The sequence below is a fragment of the Helicoverpa zea genome, chromosome 18 (genome assembly GCF_022581195.2).
Source record: "Helicoverpa zea isolate HzStark_Cry1AcR chromosome 18, ilHelZeax1.1, whole genome shotgun sequence".
NCBI classification, from domain to species: Eukaryota; Metazoa; Arthropoda; class Insecta; order Lepidoptera; family Noctuidae; genus Helicoverpa; species Helicoverpa zea.
Genome location: NC_061469.1, coordinates 2,146,346 through 2,166,486, shown reverse-complemented (window position 1 = coordinate 2,166,486; position 20,141 = coordinate 2,146,346). Strand labels below are relative to the sequence as shown.

At 38.5% G+C, this 20,141-nt stretch overlaps 2 protein-coding genes across 4 annotated transcripts; one reads left to right on the top strand and one right to left on the bottom strand.

Annotated features, from left to right (window-relative positions):
- Positions 1–85: 85 nt before the first annotated feature.
- LOC124638766 (protein MCM10 homolog) lies at positions 86–2,471 on the top strand. Its single transcript, XM_047175849.1, has one exon. The coding sequence runs from the start codon at positions 213–215 to the stop codon at positions 2,352–2,354; it is 2,142 nt and encodes a 713-aa protein (XP_047031805.1). The 5' UTR covers positions 86–212; the 3' UTR covers positions 2,355–2,471.
- Positions 2,462–19,721, bottom strand: LOC124638767 (GMP synthase [glutamine-hydrolyzing]). Of its 3 annotated transcripts, none has more exons than XM_047175851.1 (16): positions 19,594–19,721; positions 15,073–15,195; positions 13,269–13,455; positions 12,013–12,130; positions 11,440–11,596; positions 9,868–10,011; positions 9,386–9,482; positions 8,949–9,037; positions 8,253–8,407; positions 7,576–7,756; positions 6,937–7,071; positions 5,433–5,604; positions 4,825–4,942; positions 4,347–4,461; positions 3,629–3,820; positions 2,462–3,298 (listed from the first exon to the last, which is right to left on the bottom strand). In XM_047175851.1, the coding sequence occupies exons 2-16, from the start codon at positions 15,172–15,174 to the stop codon at positions 3,197–3,199; spliced, it is 2,064 nt and encodes a 687-aa protein (XP_047031807.1). In that variant the 5' UTR covers positions 15,175–15,195; positions 19,594–19,721; the 3' UTR covers positions 2,462–3,196. The 3 variants fall into 3 exon arrangements, with proteins under 3 accessions (XP_047031807.1, XP_047031808.1, XP_047031806.1); XM_047175852.1 differs by lacking the exon at positions 19,594–19,721 and adding an exon at positions 18,044–18,066; XM_047175850.1 differs by lacking the exon at positions 19,594–19,721 and adding an exon at positions 17,854–17,889.
- Positions 19,722–20,141: the final 420 nt, after the last annotated feature.

The following is a 20,141-nucleotide window of genomic DNA, read 5'->3' as shown; positions in this document are numbered from 1 at the left end:
GGTACACAGACAAAATATTCAGGAATACAGAAACAGATTTTTTGTGAAAGTGTGAGTGATATTTCTGAACGTCTTGTTAAAAGTCAAAGTCAGCTGTCACGCTGACGTGAGTATCTTCGAAGAGAAGTTACGCGCCAATTTCGTGAACTTTATTTTGTAATTATTTCTTATTTTATTGAACGACTAATAAGGTGATTTGTATCTCAAATAAAATGGACGAGAATGACGAGCTAGCACAATTAGAAGAATTACTGTGTGCAGACTTAGAAGAGGCTGAAAAAGAAGATAAAAGAGAAACTGCCATTCGTGAAGTTGATATCTTCCAAGCGAGTAGCAGTAACGTGGAACCTGAGGAGCAAAGTGCTGACAAGAAAGCATTGAAGTCAGCAATCCACAACGGCGACACAGATTCATCAGATGACGAAGAACAGCGAAATTATACTGAACGTAAGTACAGTAACTATGGATCTGATGTCAAGAAAATACTGGATAATCAGGAACATGAACAGAGAGACAAGAGGCTTGATTTCGAGACCAGATTACGACAGACCAATATGGACGCCAAGATCGCCCAAAATACATTTAAAACTAAAAAGAGAATTGAAGAGGCCAGAGAGACCAAAGATACGTTTTGCGCGCCAGAAATTAAAAAAAAGGAAGTCAACGATATTTACACTGATCCAATTTTCGGTATTAGAATTACGAAGCCGTTGATTTCGAGCACAGCTCTGCTAGATCGCATGCAAGGTAGAGAGGCTGTCAATATGCTGAGAGTAAAGAGGTATGTTGAAAATGAAGACCTCTCCAAAGATTGGGTAATAGGTGGTGTTATTGTGAGGAAGAGTGCACCCAAGAAGTCCCAAAAGGGTAATCAATTCCTGATATGGACACTTTGTGACTTGAAAGATGATTTCAAAACAGTATCCATGTTCCTATTTCGAAAGGCTTATAGTGATTTGTGGAAAACTCCAGAAGGCACTGTTGTGGCCGTACTTAATCCAAATGTTCTAGATAGATCTCAGAATAGTGCTGAACAAGCCAGTCTCAGTGTTGAGAATCCTGACAGAGTTATGATCCTCGGACAATCAAAAGATCTGGGTGTTTGCAAGAGTAAAAAGAAAAATGGTGAGAAATGTACAGCGTTTGTCAATACAAGTCAGTGTGATGTGTGCATATACCATGTCAAACAGGAGTATCAACAGTATGCCAGGAGACAGGAACTTCAGTCCTCAACCATGGGCAAGGGACTTGTTAGCTTACATAATAAGGTTCTTGGAAAAAGCACTGTAATCTATGGAGGTAAAGCATACTCTGCCTTACCTTCAGGCAACACATCTAAAGTAAAAGAAAGGGATAGTAATAGACTGATGTCATTGAGTGACTACTATAAATCTGAAGGTGACAAATTCATGACAAACAAAGCACCTTATGGGGCAGGTCCCATGAAGAACAACAGTATTTTACACAGCCCAGCAGCTCAAAGGACAAGTGACACAGAAAGGCTTAATAAACTGACTGCAAGTCCACCAAATACCAAACCACAAAACCTCAGCTTAGCTGAAAGAGTTGGAAGTTCACCTAAGCTAGGCAGAGGCGGTACTTTTGGCCTCAAAGGCAGTGGTACCATAGATCTAAGCATGACATATGGACAAAAGGCTGCAGAACGAGCTAAAGCAAATGCTTTTAGACTGATACAGCAAAGTGGTGGTCTTGCAAAGGCAGACCCAAATAACTTGAAAGGAACTCAAGCAGGCAAGAAAAGAGCTTTAGAAAAGTTGAATGACTCTAACAGTGATGAGAATGACAGCAAAAAATCTAAGTCTGATGAAGATGATGTCTCAAGATCACAACTTAAGAAACCTAAATCTGTAATGTCTGAGAGGTTTAAGAAGATTCTAGAAGCAACATCAGCTCACCAGAACTTGATAGAGCAGCATGACGATGACGAGCAAGAGAAATACTTCAATAAGCTTGAGAAAAAAGAACAAATGGAAGAGAAAATGTTGAACACTTATAAGCTGGCTTGCAAAGCTGTGAGATGTGTGAAATGCAAGTACACTGCGTTTTCAGCAGCTCAGATATGTAAAGACGAGAGGCATCCCCTCAAAGTGTTGGACTCGTTCAAGAGGTTCTTCAAATGTGCTGATTGTAACAACAGAACTGTCTCCTTAGAACTTCTTCCCCTACATTCTTGTAGCAACTGCAAGAGCTCTCGCTGGGTGAAAGCACCAATGATGAGAGAAAAGAAAGTGGCACTTTCTGAAGGACTATCCATTAGAGGTGAAGAGGAAACCTTTATAGGTGGAGCAGTCACTTCAGGCAAGAATATCAATTTGTTGGTGCCTGATAGCTGAGGCTTATTTTTATTTGTATGTACACATAGTTTTAATCCTGACTGATTTTGATATTTGTATTTATTTTATGTAGAATTGTGATAAAGGTTTTAAAATAAAATCCAATATGAAAATAAAGCATAATATAATTTTTATTATGAAACTTCCAGTCAATAACACTGAACCATTCCATAAAACACAATGTGTCTTCGATTTCATACAAGATCCATTTATAACAATCTTGTCGCGCGGAATAATTGTGGGCTTTTTTATAAATTTTTACACAGCCTTTGACAATAAATTACTACATGTTACAAAACTGATCAGTGGAGCTAATATTATAACACGTGACACCAATGTATTTACAAAAACTTCTTTATATCGGGCAGTGGTGCGACCGTTGAAACTTACAAATGTTAAATTAAAACTCGATACAGCTAAAACACTAATAACAAAATAAAATCAACGTTAGGTTCAACCGAAAATTCTTATATAAAAACGTGAGTCATTTATATGGCAAATGCCTTATAGTAACGACGGTTTCAAAAGTCAAAAATTAACAACAGCTGTGTGATAATTCGATCTCGCGAATGAGCATTTCGTAACGGGGGAATTTTTAGCGGGGAGGATTGAGTAACAGAAATGGCGATTAGCGAGATCGATACCGCACTAATTAGGCACTTGAATAACGATAGCTTTGAAGAGTCTTCCCGTGTACAGCGATAGTGTTTCTGTATGTCGAGTTGGTAGTTGCTTGCAGTGTTGCCGATGCCTTCCATCAAATAAAACAAAAGGGCGCGTCCACTGCCCGTGGGTGCGTTCGTTCAGTAAAAAAATATATAAAAGTGTGTGTGTGTGGGGCATCATTCCCACTCGGTGGTGGCGGGCGGCTTCGGCGTCAGGTCGTACAGCACGCGCGAGATGCCCGGCACCCCCAGCAGCTCCTTGCGCATCCTGTCTACCACCTGAGAAAAGAATAATATCTCATTAGATTGCGTAACTCTTTACTAATAAACAGTATGAGTATACTTTCACGAAGAAACGGTTGAAGTGATCTGATAAAAATTGGCACAGAGGGAGGTGCTATCTTGTAGACAGGGATAGAATATTATTTTTTTTTGGGTTAATTAATACGTATTAATACTGAAAAGGAGCATACAAACAATAATACCATAATAACTTTGGCCCTTTGAACTTTGCGATGAAGTTGGCCGAGAATTTAGATGGAGACTTCAGCCGCCTAAATGACATGAAAATAGAACGCTAAGCTTTCTCTAGAATGCCAGTATACTCACATCCTGCGGCATAGCATCAGAGCCGGGCAGCGCGGCGATGCCGGTCATGAAGTCCTGCGTGAGGAAGGGGCGCAGCACCAGCGAGCGCTGGCACGACGCCGCCCGCACGGCCGCGTCGCGGTCGAAGTGGATGGGGATCATCACCACCGGCATCTGAGCTATGCGGGACGCGCAGCCGCTTGATACTAGAATCTGAAAACAGAATTTTAGGATAATGTAGTCTTTAGAATCAAAGCCTGTCTTGGCCTTTGGGATAGACCAAAACCACCATCAAGTATCACCAGACTTAAGTCCACAAAATACACAAACAGCCCCAAGGTCAAAACCAACAGGTACCACCAGAGGTCACAGCCCCTGTACACAAAGGGCTCTAACCTTACTGGCCTTACCCGTCTATGTTAAGAAACACCACCACATCTAGACACTGACATCATTCATTTGTTTCCTGAATAGTCATTTACGAATGTCATAAATGGCAAGTGATGAAACGTTGGTTGTGGGTGACTGTTCTGTTGGTGTGCTTAATGTTAATAAATAAATAAGTAACTTCACGCGTTGCCTACACATTTATATTTGCTTGTTAGTGTAGAAAACACCATTAAATTAAAATTTTGTATTTAAACAAAGATAATAGACATAAAACAGGTCACAGTAAAGCTGGCCTCAGGGACAGCTTTAGGCCACCTTGTCATAGAAATAAATGGTAGATGAATATTACCTGTGTGGCAAGGTCGTCTGCCTGGCGTAGAGTTGAGATGACTTGTTGTGTGAGGAACGTCGGCGTGATGTCTGTCACTTGCTCCTTGATTATACCTCCGAAAGCGTAGCAAACCCTAGAAATATACATACATTTATGAGCTTCAATTTGGATTTGTAGTTGGAAATTCGATTAAAATATTATGATGCTGAAGAACGTGTTTGCTTGCACTCGCTAATCCGAGGGCCTATTTTTTAAATCGGACCTATTGGTCCGATTTAAAAAATACAGATGGGTACAGAATACTTTTTAATCGAATACGCGAAATAGTTCTCACTAGAGGCGCGTGAAACCGTTGGCAGAATCTAGTGATTTACATAAAGATATTAAATATTTGGAATAATTCCCCCTTTTTGATTGCATTTTAATAATTAAGGCTTTGGATGCCCCAAAATATTATATTGTCCCGTTATTTACACATCCAAATTTGAAAGTTTACCTGTTAACATTGTGGCAGACGCGCGGTATGAGCTTGGCGAGGTAGTGCATGTCCTTCCAGTCCGGCGGGTAGCGCTCCGTCGACAGCGCCACCGCGTAACTATACGTTCGGCCGTCACCTGGAGAAGAACAATATATTGTTAGCATAAGTTTGTTTAACCTCTTTTACATCGCAAATTAGAAAACATAGAAAAACAATGTGAAAATGTATCTCACGTTTATCTGCGCTTCAACATTAAACGGGTTAGTGAACCGTAAATAGTGGTATTAAATGTAAGTATGAGCAGTGGCATAGAGCGGGACTTTTGGTGGCCATCTTCTGAATATTCGTCCAAAATGTACCGATTTTGTTTTTATTTGCATTCTAGACTCAATTACACTATATAGTCTGTATTTTTAAAACAAATGTTTAATATGCATTTTCACGTTAAAACTTCAAGATAAATTACAGTTGTTAAAAAATAACAGATTTTTAAATAGACCTCATAGCAGTAAAGACAGAATTATATTGAAAGTGGCCCAGACTTTGATTTTTTGGCAATTTTTTAAACATTTGACGTCCAAAATACACACATTTTTTCATAATTTCTCCTTATTATTCCCACATACCTTGCACCCCAACAGATCTGAGCGGCAGCAGCGTGGCAGCCACAGGCGACTTGGAGGAGATGCGCTTGAGTTCAGCCTGCTCGGCCGGAGTGCTGGCGTTGGCCACGCGGCCCAGCAGCGCGTGGGACTTCACGCACATGGACGCGTACTCTACCATTATCTTTACTATGACCTGCAGAGAATAAATTAGTAAATTATAGGTAAAATTAAGTAAGATTTGGGTATAATCATCGGCAAGGATATTGAGCCCTGACCTTCACCTGCGCGATTTATTGAGAGAAGTGATTTATTGGTTTATTGCCTTAGCGTACAGTGCTCTTCCGCCGAGAGCTCATTATCCGTGCCGATACAAGACAAACTGAAGTAAGTGTGTATCTAAGGTGACTATCTCATGTACGGTTTATTGGTCAAGTTACATTCACTTCGGCACCTTAACATACACGGGTGACGTAACTATTAATAATTATTATAGATAGTTCAACTCAGATTTGCGCGCGGCCCTATGTGTGCGTCGGCTTGTAAATATACAACTTTCATTCGTGTGACAGTGACGTCGTCCGAGCATGACGTGTTCTTATCGCTTTTTGTTATGGGTACAGTCGTTTACGAAAATGTCTAGTTCTTCACGGAGAAAATGTTTAAGGAGTCAGGTAGCGTTTCAAAAAATGAAACAACATTCAAAGCTTTTTATTATTACATTTTACAGTTTTTCATTATTTTCTCATAAGTTTTTTCAAATTGACGTTGACAGTATCTAAGAAATAAATGAGGTGAAATATCTAAGATGAATTAAATACTCCTTACATATTTTCTAGATCTCGGGGTACGCGGAAAATAAATAAAAGTGTGGACTAAGAATGTAAAAAGACGTATAATCTAGTATAATAATGTAAACAAAATGTGTGGGGAATTTAAAAAAATAATATTGCTTCGCATAATGTCGACCAAAATAAGACGGAAATAATGAAACTCATAAATGAACGTTTAAGTCATATTGATGAAGGGATGTTGGGTAATACTTGTCGACATGTACAAAAGAAAAAAGAAAAATACTATAGACATTTTGACATGGAGTCAAAATTTATAATTTACCTCGGTGAGAGTAGCGAATCCGAAAATTCATCATTTGATTTTTCAAGTAGCAATTCAGAATCATTATAAATAAATAAACATTATAATAAATTACGTAATAACTGTTTTTCTTTAAACAGCCGTAACCCCTAAATAACTGTATTTGTACCCGACTGTACCTCTTGTCACGCACACAAAGTCACTGTGTATGTACAAGGGTTACCCACACATAAGGCCGCGCGCACGACTGAGTTGAACTTACTATACCACTACTTTAGAAACCAATTTAGTTAACTCTTTACTAAACTTGCTTAGTTGAAAAAGATATTCTACTTTTCCGAAAAGGCCCATTGATCTCAGCTTTTATCTTGATAACCATTGTTAAGATCACATAAATTTGACAAGCGGAAAAAAGTTGTGAGGGCTAGTATACCTGTGTCTCGGCGAAGTCCCGCTCGGCGTAGGGCTCGTCCTGGCACAGCACGCGCACGGCGAGGCCGGGCCCCGGGAACGGCTGCCGCTCCACCAGCGCCGCCGGCAGCCCCAGCTCCATGCCCAGGGCACGGACCTGGGAAACAAATACAGAAATGGAGTGATGGTTCGTCGGGACATGTCATGCGTGACCTATCTTTCCGTACAAAATATTCCTTATGGTTTACTGGCCACTAATAATCTTGACATTCGGTCTGCAGATCGGAGAGCATGCGCGCGCATCTTTTGTAGACCGTATGTCAAAGTAGTTAAGGTTTATTTTAAATTGTCGTCTTTATATGCGTTCCCACGCGCTTCCAGCGGTGTGCACTGCGCCTATTGAGACTATACCATCACTGATTTCTAAATGGGAAATTTTAGTGACAGAACTATGTCAGTGACATCTCAAGAAGGGTTCTAAGAATTACTACACCTGCCTACTCAAATGTATACGTTGTTTTTTAACTAAAAATATGCTTTCAATGTACCAAATATCAAAAGGTGCATGTATATGGTTAAAAAAATATATTAATCGACAAAAATGTTCTACAAGCCACCTCAATGACCTTTATTCTTACATCTAAATGAATTAAAAACTAACCTCATCCTTATGAAAGTCCCTAAGCGGTTCAACAACGCGTCCCCTCTGACGCAACGCTCGCACCAGCTCGGTGTCATTGTGATGCGTCTTGATAGTCGCCGCGTTGTTGCTGCACAGAGACGACGCCGACTCGATGAGGTCCGGCCGGAGGGTGCCCTGGCCTAGGAGGACTTGGTCTTCCCTGGGGAGAACAGTTAAAAACTTGTTAGAAATATACAGCATGGTTTAGGTAGGGAAAAAGGATGAAGATAGATTTGTGGCACTGTTAATTTTAAATGATTGAATAAGACAGAATGGAGGTGTTGCCAATTGGTCAAATCGGTATCTTTACAGTTAAATAGTACCTACAAGCCAGCCCAACGTGTAAAGTCATACTCAAAGGCTCACCTCAAAGTTTAATGCGATTGGTTCCTGTACAAGTCTACTTACATATGTCAAAGGAAGCATGCCACACAATGGATATCTTGGACTCAAAAAGTCTGACAACCAGTCATGTCAGGGTAACAGTGCCATGAATTTTCTAGGAAACCGGGTTGAGGAGCTAGCCGACACCGCCATATTTTGAAAAAGCATCATCATCATCTCCCGAGCCTTTTCCCAACTATGTTGGAGTCGGCTTCCTGTCTACCCGGATTCAGCTGATTTTTAAGAATCCTAGGCAGGTTATAAATACGTACTGCAGGTTAAGGTCATGCACGGCCTGCTCGGCGACGCGGATGAAGACGTCGCCGATGATCTTGCGCTTGTCCTCGGGCGCCGCCGCGTGGCACAGCAGCGGCGTGTGGCGGGACCGCCCGCCCGCCTCGCGGACCACGGTGCTGCCTTGTCGGAACTATAAAAAAAATGTTACAATAGGTTAGAAATTATGTCTGATTGAATATGAAATAAACAGTCTTCAAATACGAGGGAAAGACACGCAAAAACCTTGCGACAGATAACTCCCAATAACATACCGTCAGTTGCACAAAGCTCCATTAAAATTAAAGCTTCATTAAATCTGTTGCTAACACTTTTTATCTTGTTGACAAAGAAAGAGCCAGCTATAGATTTATAGAAGCTTTATCTTTAACGGAGCTTTGTGCAACTGACAGATAGACACGCAAACACGTACTGTTATGGATATCATTAGACACGGGCTTAGTAGAGTCACATGTTTATAATCTTGGAGAATTGGGAAAACAATGTGTAGGATATAGCTGTAGTTACAACAAATTTCAGAGCGGTCTTTTATACTCTTATAAGAGAGCCTTGTTTCATGATGACAATCATGGTCCCTAAAAAGTTTAAAGGGAGGCCAATGTCCGCTTTGTCCAATAGCTAGAAAATCTGTATTTTTACATCAAGAAAATTATAGAGAATAAATGATAACATACCTGGTGAGCGGCATTGACAACGTGTAGACGAACGCCGAGCTCTCTGAGACATCGCTCCACTTTAGCACTCTCGTTTTTACGCATGAATCCTGCGTGGACAATGACTCTTTTAAGTTAAAATTGAAAAAAGCTGGTTGGCTTTAACTTGGATATTGAATATCAATAAGAAAATGTGAGGTGGTAGTTATTTTATTTCAGTTAGATGGCTGAGTCATACTACCTAAAATAGAAAATAAAATCCTTCTGTATATATTTCGATAAACAAAATAAAAGCTTGTGTGAGACCAGTTCTTGACTTTTTAACTGTCAGTATTTGATTTTCTATTTCATTTGTGTAATTGCCAACTTATTTAGCTAAATAAGACTTTTATTATACATGAATTTTATCAAATACGTAATTTAGCCTTACTTTATAGAATAACATGAATAAAACTCACCATTGTCAATGTGTAAGGCGATGACTTGATCTTCGCGGAGAGCGTGTCTGAGTAACGCCGCGCATACCGTGGAGTCTACGCCGCCGCTTACTAACACCTGACAAATTAAAACAGAATAAGTACGAATGCCTGACAGCAAAACCCCTTTTTAAGACATAAACGTTTTTCTTAAAACAACTGTGTACTTTGAAAATTGAACGAAAAAAAATCATAGTAAACAGCTGTTTTAAGAGAACCGATATTTACGGTGTCGGCGAAGATAGGATTTATAATATGCACAATGACGGCAACGCATACGTATTTTAATGCTTCTGCTTGATTTAGTCGTCTGTGACGTGATATTACATAAATAACGCACCATTTTTCAAAATCAAAAAGATAATAAATCAAAAATATGTACGGATTTTTTTATTTATATATATGCACCAATTTGTCTCCCATATTCATAAGTCCCCCGACATTTTCAAAATATTTATACTCACGAGAACTTTATTATCTCCGACAGTTTCTCGTATGTAGTGTATGCAGGCCTCGCGACGCGAGCGCAGCGTGAAGGAGCGCGACAGGCCGGCGATGTCGAACAGGAAATTCGACAACATCTGCTTGCCTTTGGGGGTTAGGTCCACCTGTGAAGAAAATAGATGTTTAGTATTGTGATCATTATGTGTAGCTTTTATAATTTATTATCGTCATGATTCGATCTATGTTGGGGTCGACTTCTATTCTAACTGGATGCAACTGTGTTACAAGGTGTGACAGCCTATGCGAACTTTATGATCTTTCTTTTCTCAAAAATACACATGAAAGTAGAAATGACAACCGGGAACCACTATTTAACGTGCCTTCCTAAGCACGGAAGACCTCTTTATGGCTACGGTAGATAGTCACCGGTACTCTAATCGGCTGTGTCAAGCGTTGCTTAACTTTTAACCCGTGAAGCTGTTATTTAATCATGGTCACTTATCCTCGAATGGGCCGCGTCAAGCGTTACCTAATCTTTCATCTCTGCTGTTACTTACCCACCAGTTCTTTCATCCCTTTCTAGACAGTTTTTATGGTAAAAAACCTATATATTTATTATCTGTACCTGGGATGGAACTGCACGCCGTAGAGGCGCATCTGCTCGTTGTAGATGGCGGCGATGAGGTGGGGGTCTGTGTCTAGTATACTGTACCTCGGGATGGAACTGCACGCCGTAGAGGCGCATCTGCTCGTTGTAGATGGCGGCGATGAGGTGGGGGTCTGTGTCTAGTATACTGTACCTCGGGATGGAACTGCACGCCGTAGAGGCGCATCTGCTCGTTGTAGATGGCGGCGATGAGGTGGGGGTCTGTGTCTAGTATACTGTACCTCGGGATGGAACTGCACGCCGTAGAGGCGCATCTGCTCGTTGTAGATGGCGGCGATGAGGTGGGGGTCTGTGTCTAGTATACTGTACCTCGGGATGGAACTGCACGCCGTAGAGGCGCATCTGCTCGTTGTAGATGGCGGCGATGAGGTGGGGGTCTGTGTCTAGTATACTGTACCTCGGGATGGAACTGCACGCCGTAGAGGCGCATCTGCTCGTTGTAGATGGCGGCGATGAGGTGGGGGTCTGTGTCTAGTATACTGTACCTCGGGATGGAACTGCACGCCGTAGAGGCGCATCTGCTCGTTGTAGATGGCGGCGATGAGGTGGGGGTCTGTGTCTAGTATACTGTACCTCGGGATGGAACTGCACGCCGTAGAGGCGCATCTGCTCGTTGTAGATGGCGGCGATGAGGTGGGGGTCTGTGTCTAGTATACTGTACCTCGGGATGGAACTGCACGCCGTAGAGGCGCATCTGCTCGTTGTAGATGGCGGCGATGAGGTGGGGGTCTGTGTCTAGTATACTGTACCTCGGGATGGAACTGCACGCCGTAGAGGCGCATCTGCTCGTTGTAGATGGCGGCGATGAGGTGGGGGTCTGTGTCTAGTATACTGTACCTCGGGATGGAACTGCACGCCGTAGAGGCGCATCTGCTCGTTGTAGATGGCGGCGATGAGGTGGGGGTCTGTGTCTAGTATACTGTACCTCGGGATGGAACTGCACGCCGTAGAGGCGCATCTGCTCGTTGTAGATGGCGGCGATGAGGTGGTTGGAGGACTGGGCGCCGACTCGGAAGCGCTCGCCCACCTTCTGCACGCTGTCGCCGTGCGTCAGCAGCACCGGCTGCAGCTTCTCTAGGCGGCTGGAGGAGGAGAATGAGAAGTTAATTACACATAGTCATCATTTGCTCAGCTATTTTCCAACTATGTTGGAGTCGGCTTCTAGTCTCCCTGGATGCAGCACACCCAGACCCATGTTCGATTATTGTACATAGCAAAAGTTTGGATATTCATTATTTCACTTGACCAGAGCGACCTGAGCGCTGATGAGCTTACTCATACATTTTCCAGGGTGAAATAATAATTTGTGAAAAAAAAAAAATTCGAAATGAATATCTGTGGGACATATAAGATCCACACATTGGGACCATGCATTTAGCTTTTGACGTTTTTAAAAACCTGTGCTGTGGCAGCTCTATACATAATATGAAATTAACACCTTTGACTTTGTGGCCTCCATTATATAGTTTAAGGCAACTCCAAATTATTGTTAACTCACTTGAACAGAGGGCATGTGGTCTCGACCTCGACTTCGTACTGTCCGTCCTCGCGCGCCTCCTTGCGCAGCACCGACCCGCCGAACTCCTTGTTCAACATCTGCATGCCGTAGCATATTCCTGAACAACACAAAAGTTTTATTTTTAAATACTTATAACAAAAAAAGGCATGAACGAAGGAAGAAACACCAAATAAAGGGAAAGAATCCAACTGTGGTATATGCTCACCTTTTCACAAAACATTTCAGCATTTTATGTAAAGCTTTGATATACATGAAGAATATTCTGTAATTTTGGTATAGATATTTAGTTTTTAAGGTTGTTGAAAAACGCATTGTCATGCTGAGTGGTGCAATTCTGAAGTCTCAGATCAGTTTTTTTTAATCACTGTATTATAGCGGTAGATTGCTTTCACTGATTAAATCAATTGAGTTTTTGCAAAGGTAGAACTAAAGGAAAACCTTGTCACTCTACGTACAATAACAAAGATTCACCATTTTACGCAGCCATTTAAGAATACTACAACTAAAGACGGAGTAATAAAACGCGAGCCTTGTAACACGAAGCGAGCGTGTTCGCACGAAGTGAGCATGTTCGCACGAAGCGGCTAAATATTTAATTGGAACCGGATTCGTAACACGCACGTGCAAACAGTTACTGAATAATATATTTAATTTGTTGTTTGTTAATTAACTTTGAGCCAAATTATATAACTGTTGATCACGCCATTTTAGTCAACTAGTGAGGTTATTGATTTAGTTCGTTTTCAAGGTAATCTATAATTTGTAAATAATGTTTCCAAAACATCATTTTACTAAATACAAAATTATACAAAATGTAACTCATCCTATTTATTTGTCTCAGAACATTATTTCGAATGGTCATTTCGGCTTAATTTTACTATAATATAATAACAATGTAAATATATAATTACATGTAGATATGCGTAGTTGAGCACCGACTATTAAAGGAAACTTTTGTGAAAATAGACAAAAACATACAGTAATATTCTTAAGATAAAAATAAAAGAGGTTCCGTGAAACCGCTGGCGGCGGCTAGCAGCATCATAAAGGATTCAAATTGGTTGATGATTTATTGATGAGCCTTTTGTACTCTTAATGGCCGTTCCGAATAGTATATCGTAATCGTAAAAATCGTTGTTTAATTGCTAGAGATAGCATTTTGATATGGAAATTAGCAAAACAACAGATAGAATATTGGAACCGCTCGTTCAGCGATCCTCCTTTACTTAACTTACCTAGTACAGGCAGGCCGATCTTGAATATATCAGAGTCGTATCTCGGCGCGTCCTCGGCGTACACCGAGTTGGGTCCGCCGGAGATGACGATGGCGCGGTACCCGGCCTCCTTCAGGTGGTAGGCTGGCGTGTCCAGCGGCAGGATGTCCGACTCCACGCATAGCTCGCGGATGCGACGGTCTATTACCTGAGGAATTGTGGGTGAAGTTTAGGGTCAGAAACAATGAAAAAAAAAAAAAAAACCAGCAAAGGTAAGTACTTTTGATAGTTTAGAAAAGATTATTTGAAAGATCTCGCGGCCCTAGTGTTTTATAAGAAACAAGGAGGGTTGTCCATGAGATAATGAATGTGAACTGCGTGTATTTTGAAATTAAAAGTATCGAAGAAATAGTATTTTATAGAATTTCGTGTGAAGCAACCAAATTTTAATGTTAAGAATTCTTGTACAACATAGTATAGTGTATGAATCTCATTTAAGTGTAAAGTAAACACGTAAATAACAAGGAATACAAATATGAACGAGATTTATTAAGGATCCGATTTTAGGAGATATCATATTTAACTTGAATTTAGCATACACCGAACATGAATACTGAATAAGGCGAAACCAATAAAGTGTTTACGTAAAAGACCTTCTAACTTCACAAGATTTTTTTTTATTAATTTTTCCTCTAATTTTCCTGAAAGATAAGGTCATGTTTGCTCGTTGATTGTGAATATTCAATGAAAAACCTTTTACAGCAAGAAAATTTACACTTCATAAAATATAATTGAAAATGATTTTTTTTATCGTTCTCTATTTATAAATGAGTCAGAATAGACTTATTAAGGGTATCGGTTAGAGCAATTATTTACACCATTGTATTATAAAATTATAATCATCGTTACTAACGACACAAATACATATCTGAATAATTTTATTTATAGCAGAAACTTATAATTTAATTATGCAATCGTTATGTAAACTCTAGTCTACACTGGGGACCCTTATCTCGTAGGACTGTTGTTATAAAACATGACTTTAGATATAATTGATTAGCTGACATTGACCTCAAGTTTCCTTTACGAAAGATGATAATAATATTCTGTAATAGATTAATTAGCTAGAGTACAAGTTTTAACCTTTCGACTTCGATAGAAGTAGTTACAGATTTCCTAAAATTTTTGGGCTAAGAGGCAAAGTATCAACACTTGATCTAAATGACTGTAATCGAAGGATATCCTTTCATTATTGATCTGTGGTTTTGTGGCCAGATTTCGAAACATGTGGTTTTCTAGTCATGCGAGAATGTCGGGTCCCTATATTTTTGGTAAAACGCGACAATAAGTACCATTTTCTATATTTTCTTTTCTAGATGAAACTGTTTCTACTTTATAATTAATGTTTTAATTACATATAAAATAAGAGGAAGTTTTTAGCGTACAATACAGACCGCATGGCGTTTCTGACGCGATAGTTAACCATAATGTTTTAATCATTATAATGTACACGCGAGATTGTAATGAACTGCTGAAGAGTTACATGAATCGAAAGGAAAAATGATCAAAATAACAATATATATTCTATGCAGATGTCACAATTTTGAACCTTCATGTCAATCATAATAAAACCCACACAGTCACACGCGTAGTCCTCGGGAAAGTTGATCGAAACCAATGAGGAAGGAGTATGGCGAGGAAAAGTTGGAAGCCAAGTGCCCCTACACACTTTGTATTCGCATCACCTCGGGCAACTTCGGTAGTAGTGTGGATGCTGCTTCAGCATGATGCCAAATACGAAATATCCTTCATTATTATCACATACCTTTCCATATTGCGAGCCGGCATCCAATATGGCGACCTTGTCACGTCCGTGTGTGGCACCGTTGGTACTCCGGAACTGCCCATCTGCCGTGGCTGTGTGCATCTCGCCAACTCGCCAGCAGCACTGAGGGAGAAACAGAATATCTATACTATTATAAAGAGCGAAACATATTGTTTGTAACCTAAAGGCTCCTAATCTCCAGAACCGACTTGAAGCATACTATTGCTGTTGGGATGATAGACCACCCCCGAGTAACATGGGCTGTTTGTCCAGGGGCCCGATTCTCCTAATTTTACTTAAGCGTCATACGATTCACGTTCGACTCGATTCGACTGATATCCAATCCCGACTCGATTACGATTGAAGCGTATGTGGCATTCCGCTATTTTTTCTTTGAAATAAACGTTTTTATCCTTTTCTGTCATTCAATAATTAATCATTTTGTCTGCAAATGATTTACGATTGCAAAATGATTGTACAGCAAACTACCGTATAGACCAAAATCACCAAAATAGCAGACCAATCGCACTCAATCAAATGTCAATCGAATACGATTGGTCTTTTATTAGTAGCAGAATGCCCGATATGGTTAAAACTGATATTACGATCGTATTGCGATTCGATTTCTATTCGATTTTGACATTATTAACTTAGGAGAATCGGGCCCCAGGTACAGGAAGAAGTTCCGCCGGGACGTGGGTGAAACCGCGGGAAATAGCTAGTCCCTACAGTATTCTGGTGGCCATAATATTAATTCAATTTCAATAGTATTAACAATAGTAATTTTCTCTTTGTTTCGCTCTTTTTATTACCTTAATTTAAAATTCATTAAGGTCAGTCAATTTATTACAAAGATTGAATGTCGGCCCGTTATTTTACTTAGATTATCCTAGGTTATCAGGTGGTATTGAAAAAAATCTGATTGTTGATTGTAAAATCTTATTAGACTGCATACCAACACAATAACTTATGTTGATGCGGAATCCACTGAAATGGAGCGAAAATTACAAGAACACGAGTTAGAACAGTCGACAAAATAAGCCATTCGTAAATCAATAAGGGCATTAAGAGACATTCGTCAAACAAGTTATGTAGTCGTAAATTTCCCGCCTAAATTAGACGCGTTAGTCACGCAAGCTATTGATTCAAAGTCGATAAACTATTCACACATTAAATACGTACTATTTCATGAATGGAACTAACTTGTGTTTTAATTATGTAAACACAATTGTTTAAATAATACAGAACAAATGAATTACATTATAGTAAAGAAGTACCTTTAGTAATAAGGTCACAATTTTTCATAATAATTTACAGAAGTTCCTGTGCAAGGCCCTTTGTGGCAAAAATATGTAACAAAAGAAATTAAGAAGGGTTTCTTTGACAAAGGAACTTAATAACAAAGGAATACTTTTACTCTGTTCTTTACATGGAGGAAAACAAGGTAGCAATTAAATATAATGAATGAAATAAAAACTAAATTAATATGCCTATTAATAGAAAATGAAAGTAGAGTTCGATATCAGTGAGTAATTACTGATTAATGCAATTTGTTGATAAACCTTTTTGCTCAATTAACCATAGCCAATTGTGTTCATTGAAACAAGTGGCATGTTTCATGCCAGTTTCATTTTAATTTTATTCATCTATACCTAATTTCATCATGAATAAGAGAAGATACTGATTGCCAAAATGGCAAAAAAATTCAATGAGTGATAATGCCAAAAAAATATCTAAATGCACACACTTTTTACCTAGTTACCTTGAAGAAAAAGTTCCTAAAACCAAACATTACAATGCAAAAAACACAAGTCCACAATGGATACAATATTAACAAAATTCATTCTCACACTACACACTGCATTTTCAAAAATAAGTCTATCATCAAATTATATTTTTATCACAGATATACTGTAAAAAGGTGATATTAAATGAGATATAAAACCTTCACGGTGTGAAACTGTGTTGTGCTTTCATTAGTGTATGTTGTCAATGGTTATTTATAGAAAGCATCCCACGTGAAGTGTGATATTGTGAATACAAACATTTGTGACGTTTCTGTCTATCTATAGGACATTTTGTGACGATATTATGTTGTATACATTTTAATTTATGTACAAATTGTGTATGTTTACATGCTTTTGGTAAAAATAAGTTATGGTCAAAATTATGTTATGTGTTGTATTTCTTGAAAAGAAATAAAAATAAAAGAACTTCTTATATATGACACACTTAAAATTAAAAACAACCCACTGACCAAAGATCGAAAATAATTTAAAAAATCAATAGATCTGACAGTGATGGATGGACATTCATACCTGATTATGTAAAATAAGCAGTAAGGATAAATAATAAAAGACTATAAAATATTTAGAAGTTCAATTAATTTATAGTACACAAATCTAATATCAATCAAGATAACTTAAGTTTTAAGTCATAAACATTCTTATTGGAAAAAGATAACCACCATAAACATTAGCCATGATTTGTACTTTTAACATTTTAGCCATGTCATGAGAAAAAAAAAGAAAATACATACCAGAGAGTCAAAGATGTATGAGGCAGAAGGCAATAATCGTCAACCTAATAAATATTCCTAATGTAAGGTTAACATGTAAGGTTATCATCACACACTTCTGATAAGAATTGACCATACAAAATTTAACTACCACTGATGTAATAAACAATGTGTATTGTCGCCCAAAACGCGCCACCAGCACACAAAGACACGTTGCGTAAATTAATAAATAATTTTAAACAAAGAACACACATAATACTCACTTTCCTAAAAATGCAAAACATGGCAATTCTGTGCCATTGAATTCACACATTATATTTAGTAGGAGATGATCCACGATAGATTGATAACATAAAAGATAACGTTAAGATAAAAACTAAGATTTTTGTTGAAAAACGATTCTAGTACGACTCGCATACCGGGGACATCACGCATCCAGTCATACGTACTTACCGCCTATATTTCAAATGCTTGCTCAACCTAGTCCGCCAGTTATCTATACGATAATAACCGCATCTGCTGGCTTATTCGTTAACTTTCGAATTCTCAGATGTCAACTGGCCTCAGTTGTCATCGGAACTTTGATGTCAACCTATAAGTTCAAAACATTGGTATTCTGTATCGCATGAAGTGGATATCGGTGGATATCGTTACACGGTTGCTGACGCCAAAACTACGATGACAACTTGACAACTCTATTTTTTTATCGACTATTATACTGCTAAGTAGGAAATACCCTATTAGCATTACATTACTACGTTTGAGAGAACGCTTTATTTTCAGCGTGTTATATATTTAAAAACAATCTGTGGCGGTAAAATTCAGTATTTGCTTTCTATTGTGTGTGAACTTGGTGTCTAAAGTTCCGTGTGGTTGAACAATATTTTAATTGAGAATATTGTGAGTATTGTATGTAGTTATTATAAATTTAACAACGTAAACAATATTTTGATACGTAGATTCTTATGTTTTGCATGCAAAAAAAAAATTGGTACACTACAGGAAGGTAACTTTACGTACTTGAGTAGGTCGTCCCATACATTGAGAGCATCGGTTACCTCACTTACTAAATGAAGGTTGAGACATGCTGCAAATTAGTAACATCAAATTATGTAATATTGGTATTTATTTAACTTTTTACGTTATAAATTCTTACTTTTAGCTCAATTGCAACAGCAGTGTTTTTTTGAGCACGTTGCAGAAACGGACGTAACTCTGCCGAAACTCGCTGAAACCTTGATTTGTTGATACGGAAATTTGCCATGAATTCCTTCTCCCGTAAATCCAGAGAATTATTGGAATCTCGCATACGACGTTTCTGGATTCTGGATAAACTTCGTTTTGTCTCTTATTCCACAAATGCCAGCAAAAATACACGCGAAATTTATATTCCACACAAAGAAATATAAAACAAATAAAAATAATACAATTAAAAATAACACTATCAAAAAATAAAGGAAATGACTCAGGGTTTGTATTTCTATTGGAATCGCAAAATTAGAGAAATCTAATATGTCTGATGCAACAATATAGTATAGACATCCCAGTGATGAGGCATAAAACACTGCTATTTGTAGTGTATTTCAAAAAATGACATTGGCTATCAATTTGATGTCCACTGGGCTTACGGAATCGCAATATAACGTTTATCGATACAGAAACCGCTGTCAAAATGAGTCATGGTGGATATCAGCCTGTGTCGATGCTGATGACGTCATCTCATTTGGTAACTGGCGTTAGCGAATAAGAAAATAGCTGTTTGACAATATACTGATGTACACTTTACCAATTGATGATATCTGCGAGCTGTCAGTGGAGTTAGCGAATAAGGCTACTGATTAAATGTAAAACAATGCGTAATACGACGAAAATGTTAAGTGAAACCGGGCTTTGACATTAGGTTGTGGGTCATAACCGGAGGGACAGACTGAAGCAGCCATTTCTTTTCGTACAATTTACATTCGAATCAGACAAAGTTCTGTTTCATAGTTTTTCACACTTACCTAAAAGAAAATATTCGCTAATTCAGAAGAATATGTTCATGGAAAACACGTAAAAATGTGATTCTCCATTCAGCACTACGAATACAAAATTTTAGTACTGAAATGAGCTGTCAGGTGGCGCACGGTACATAACATTGTCAATGCATTCATGACTTTGATTTTATAAATAATTTTCAAAAAAATAATATTCTACATCTCCAAAGGCATATAAAACAATAAGCTTAATATATTTAAGATTTTTATTCCTTTTCTAAAGGGAAACATCAGGAGAACTGTACAAATAAAAAAGGAAATATTTTTAGATTTTCCATATTTTTGAACGCATAATTTATTTTGCTTGTCATCGCATAAAAGCGTTACGTTGTACGCAGAGATTTAATGTTATGAAAAGTAAGAAAAAAATATTTTGAATAAAAAATTACTCACGTGTTTTATGATAATTGCTAAGAAAATCTAAATCAAACAAATTTTTTATGTTCTTGGTATAGTTTTGTGGTTTATTAACAGTTACCCGGTAAAATTTTCACCATTGGAGTAGTGATACTTGC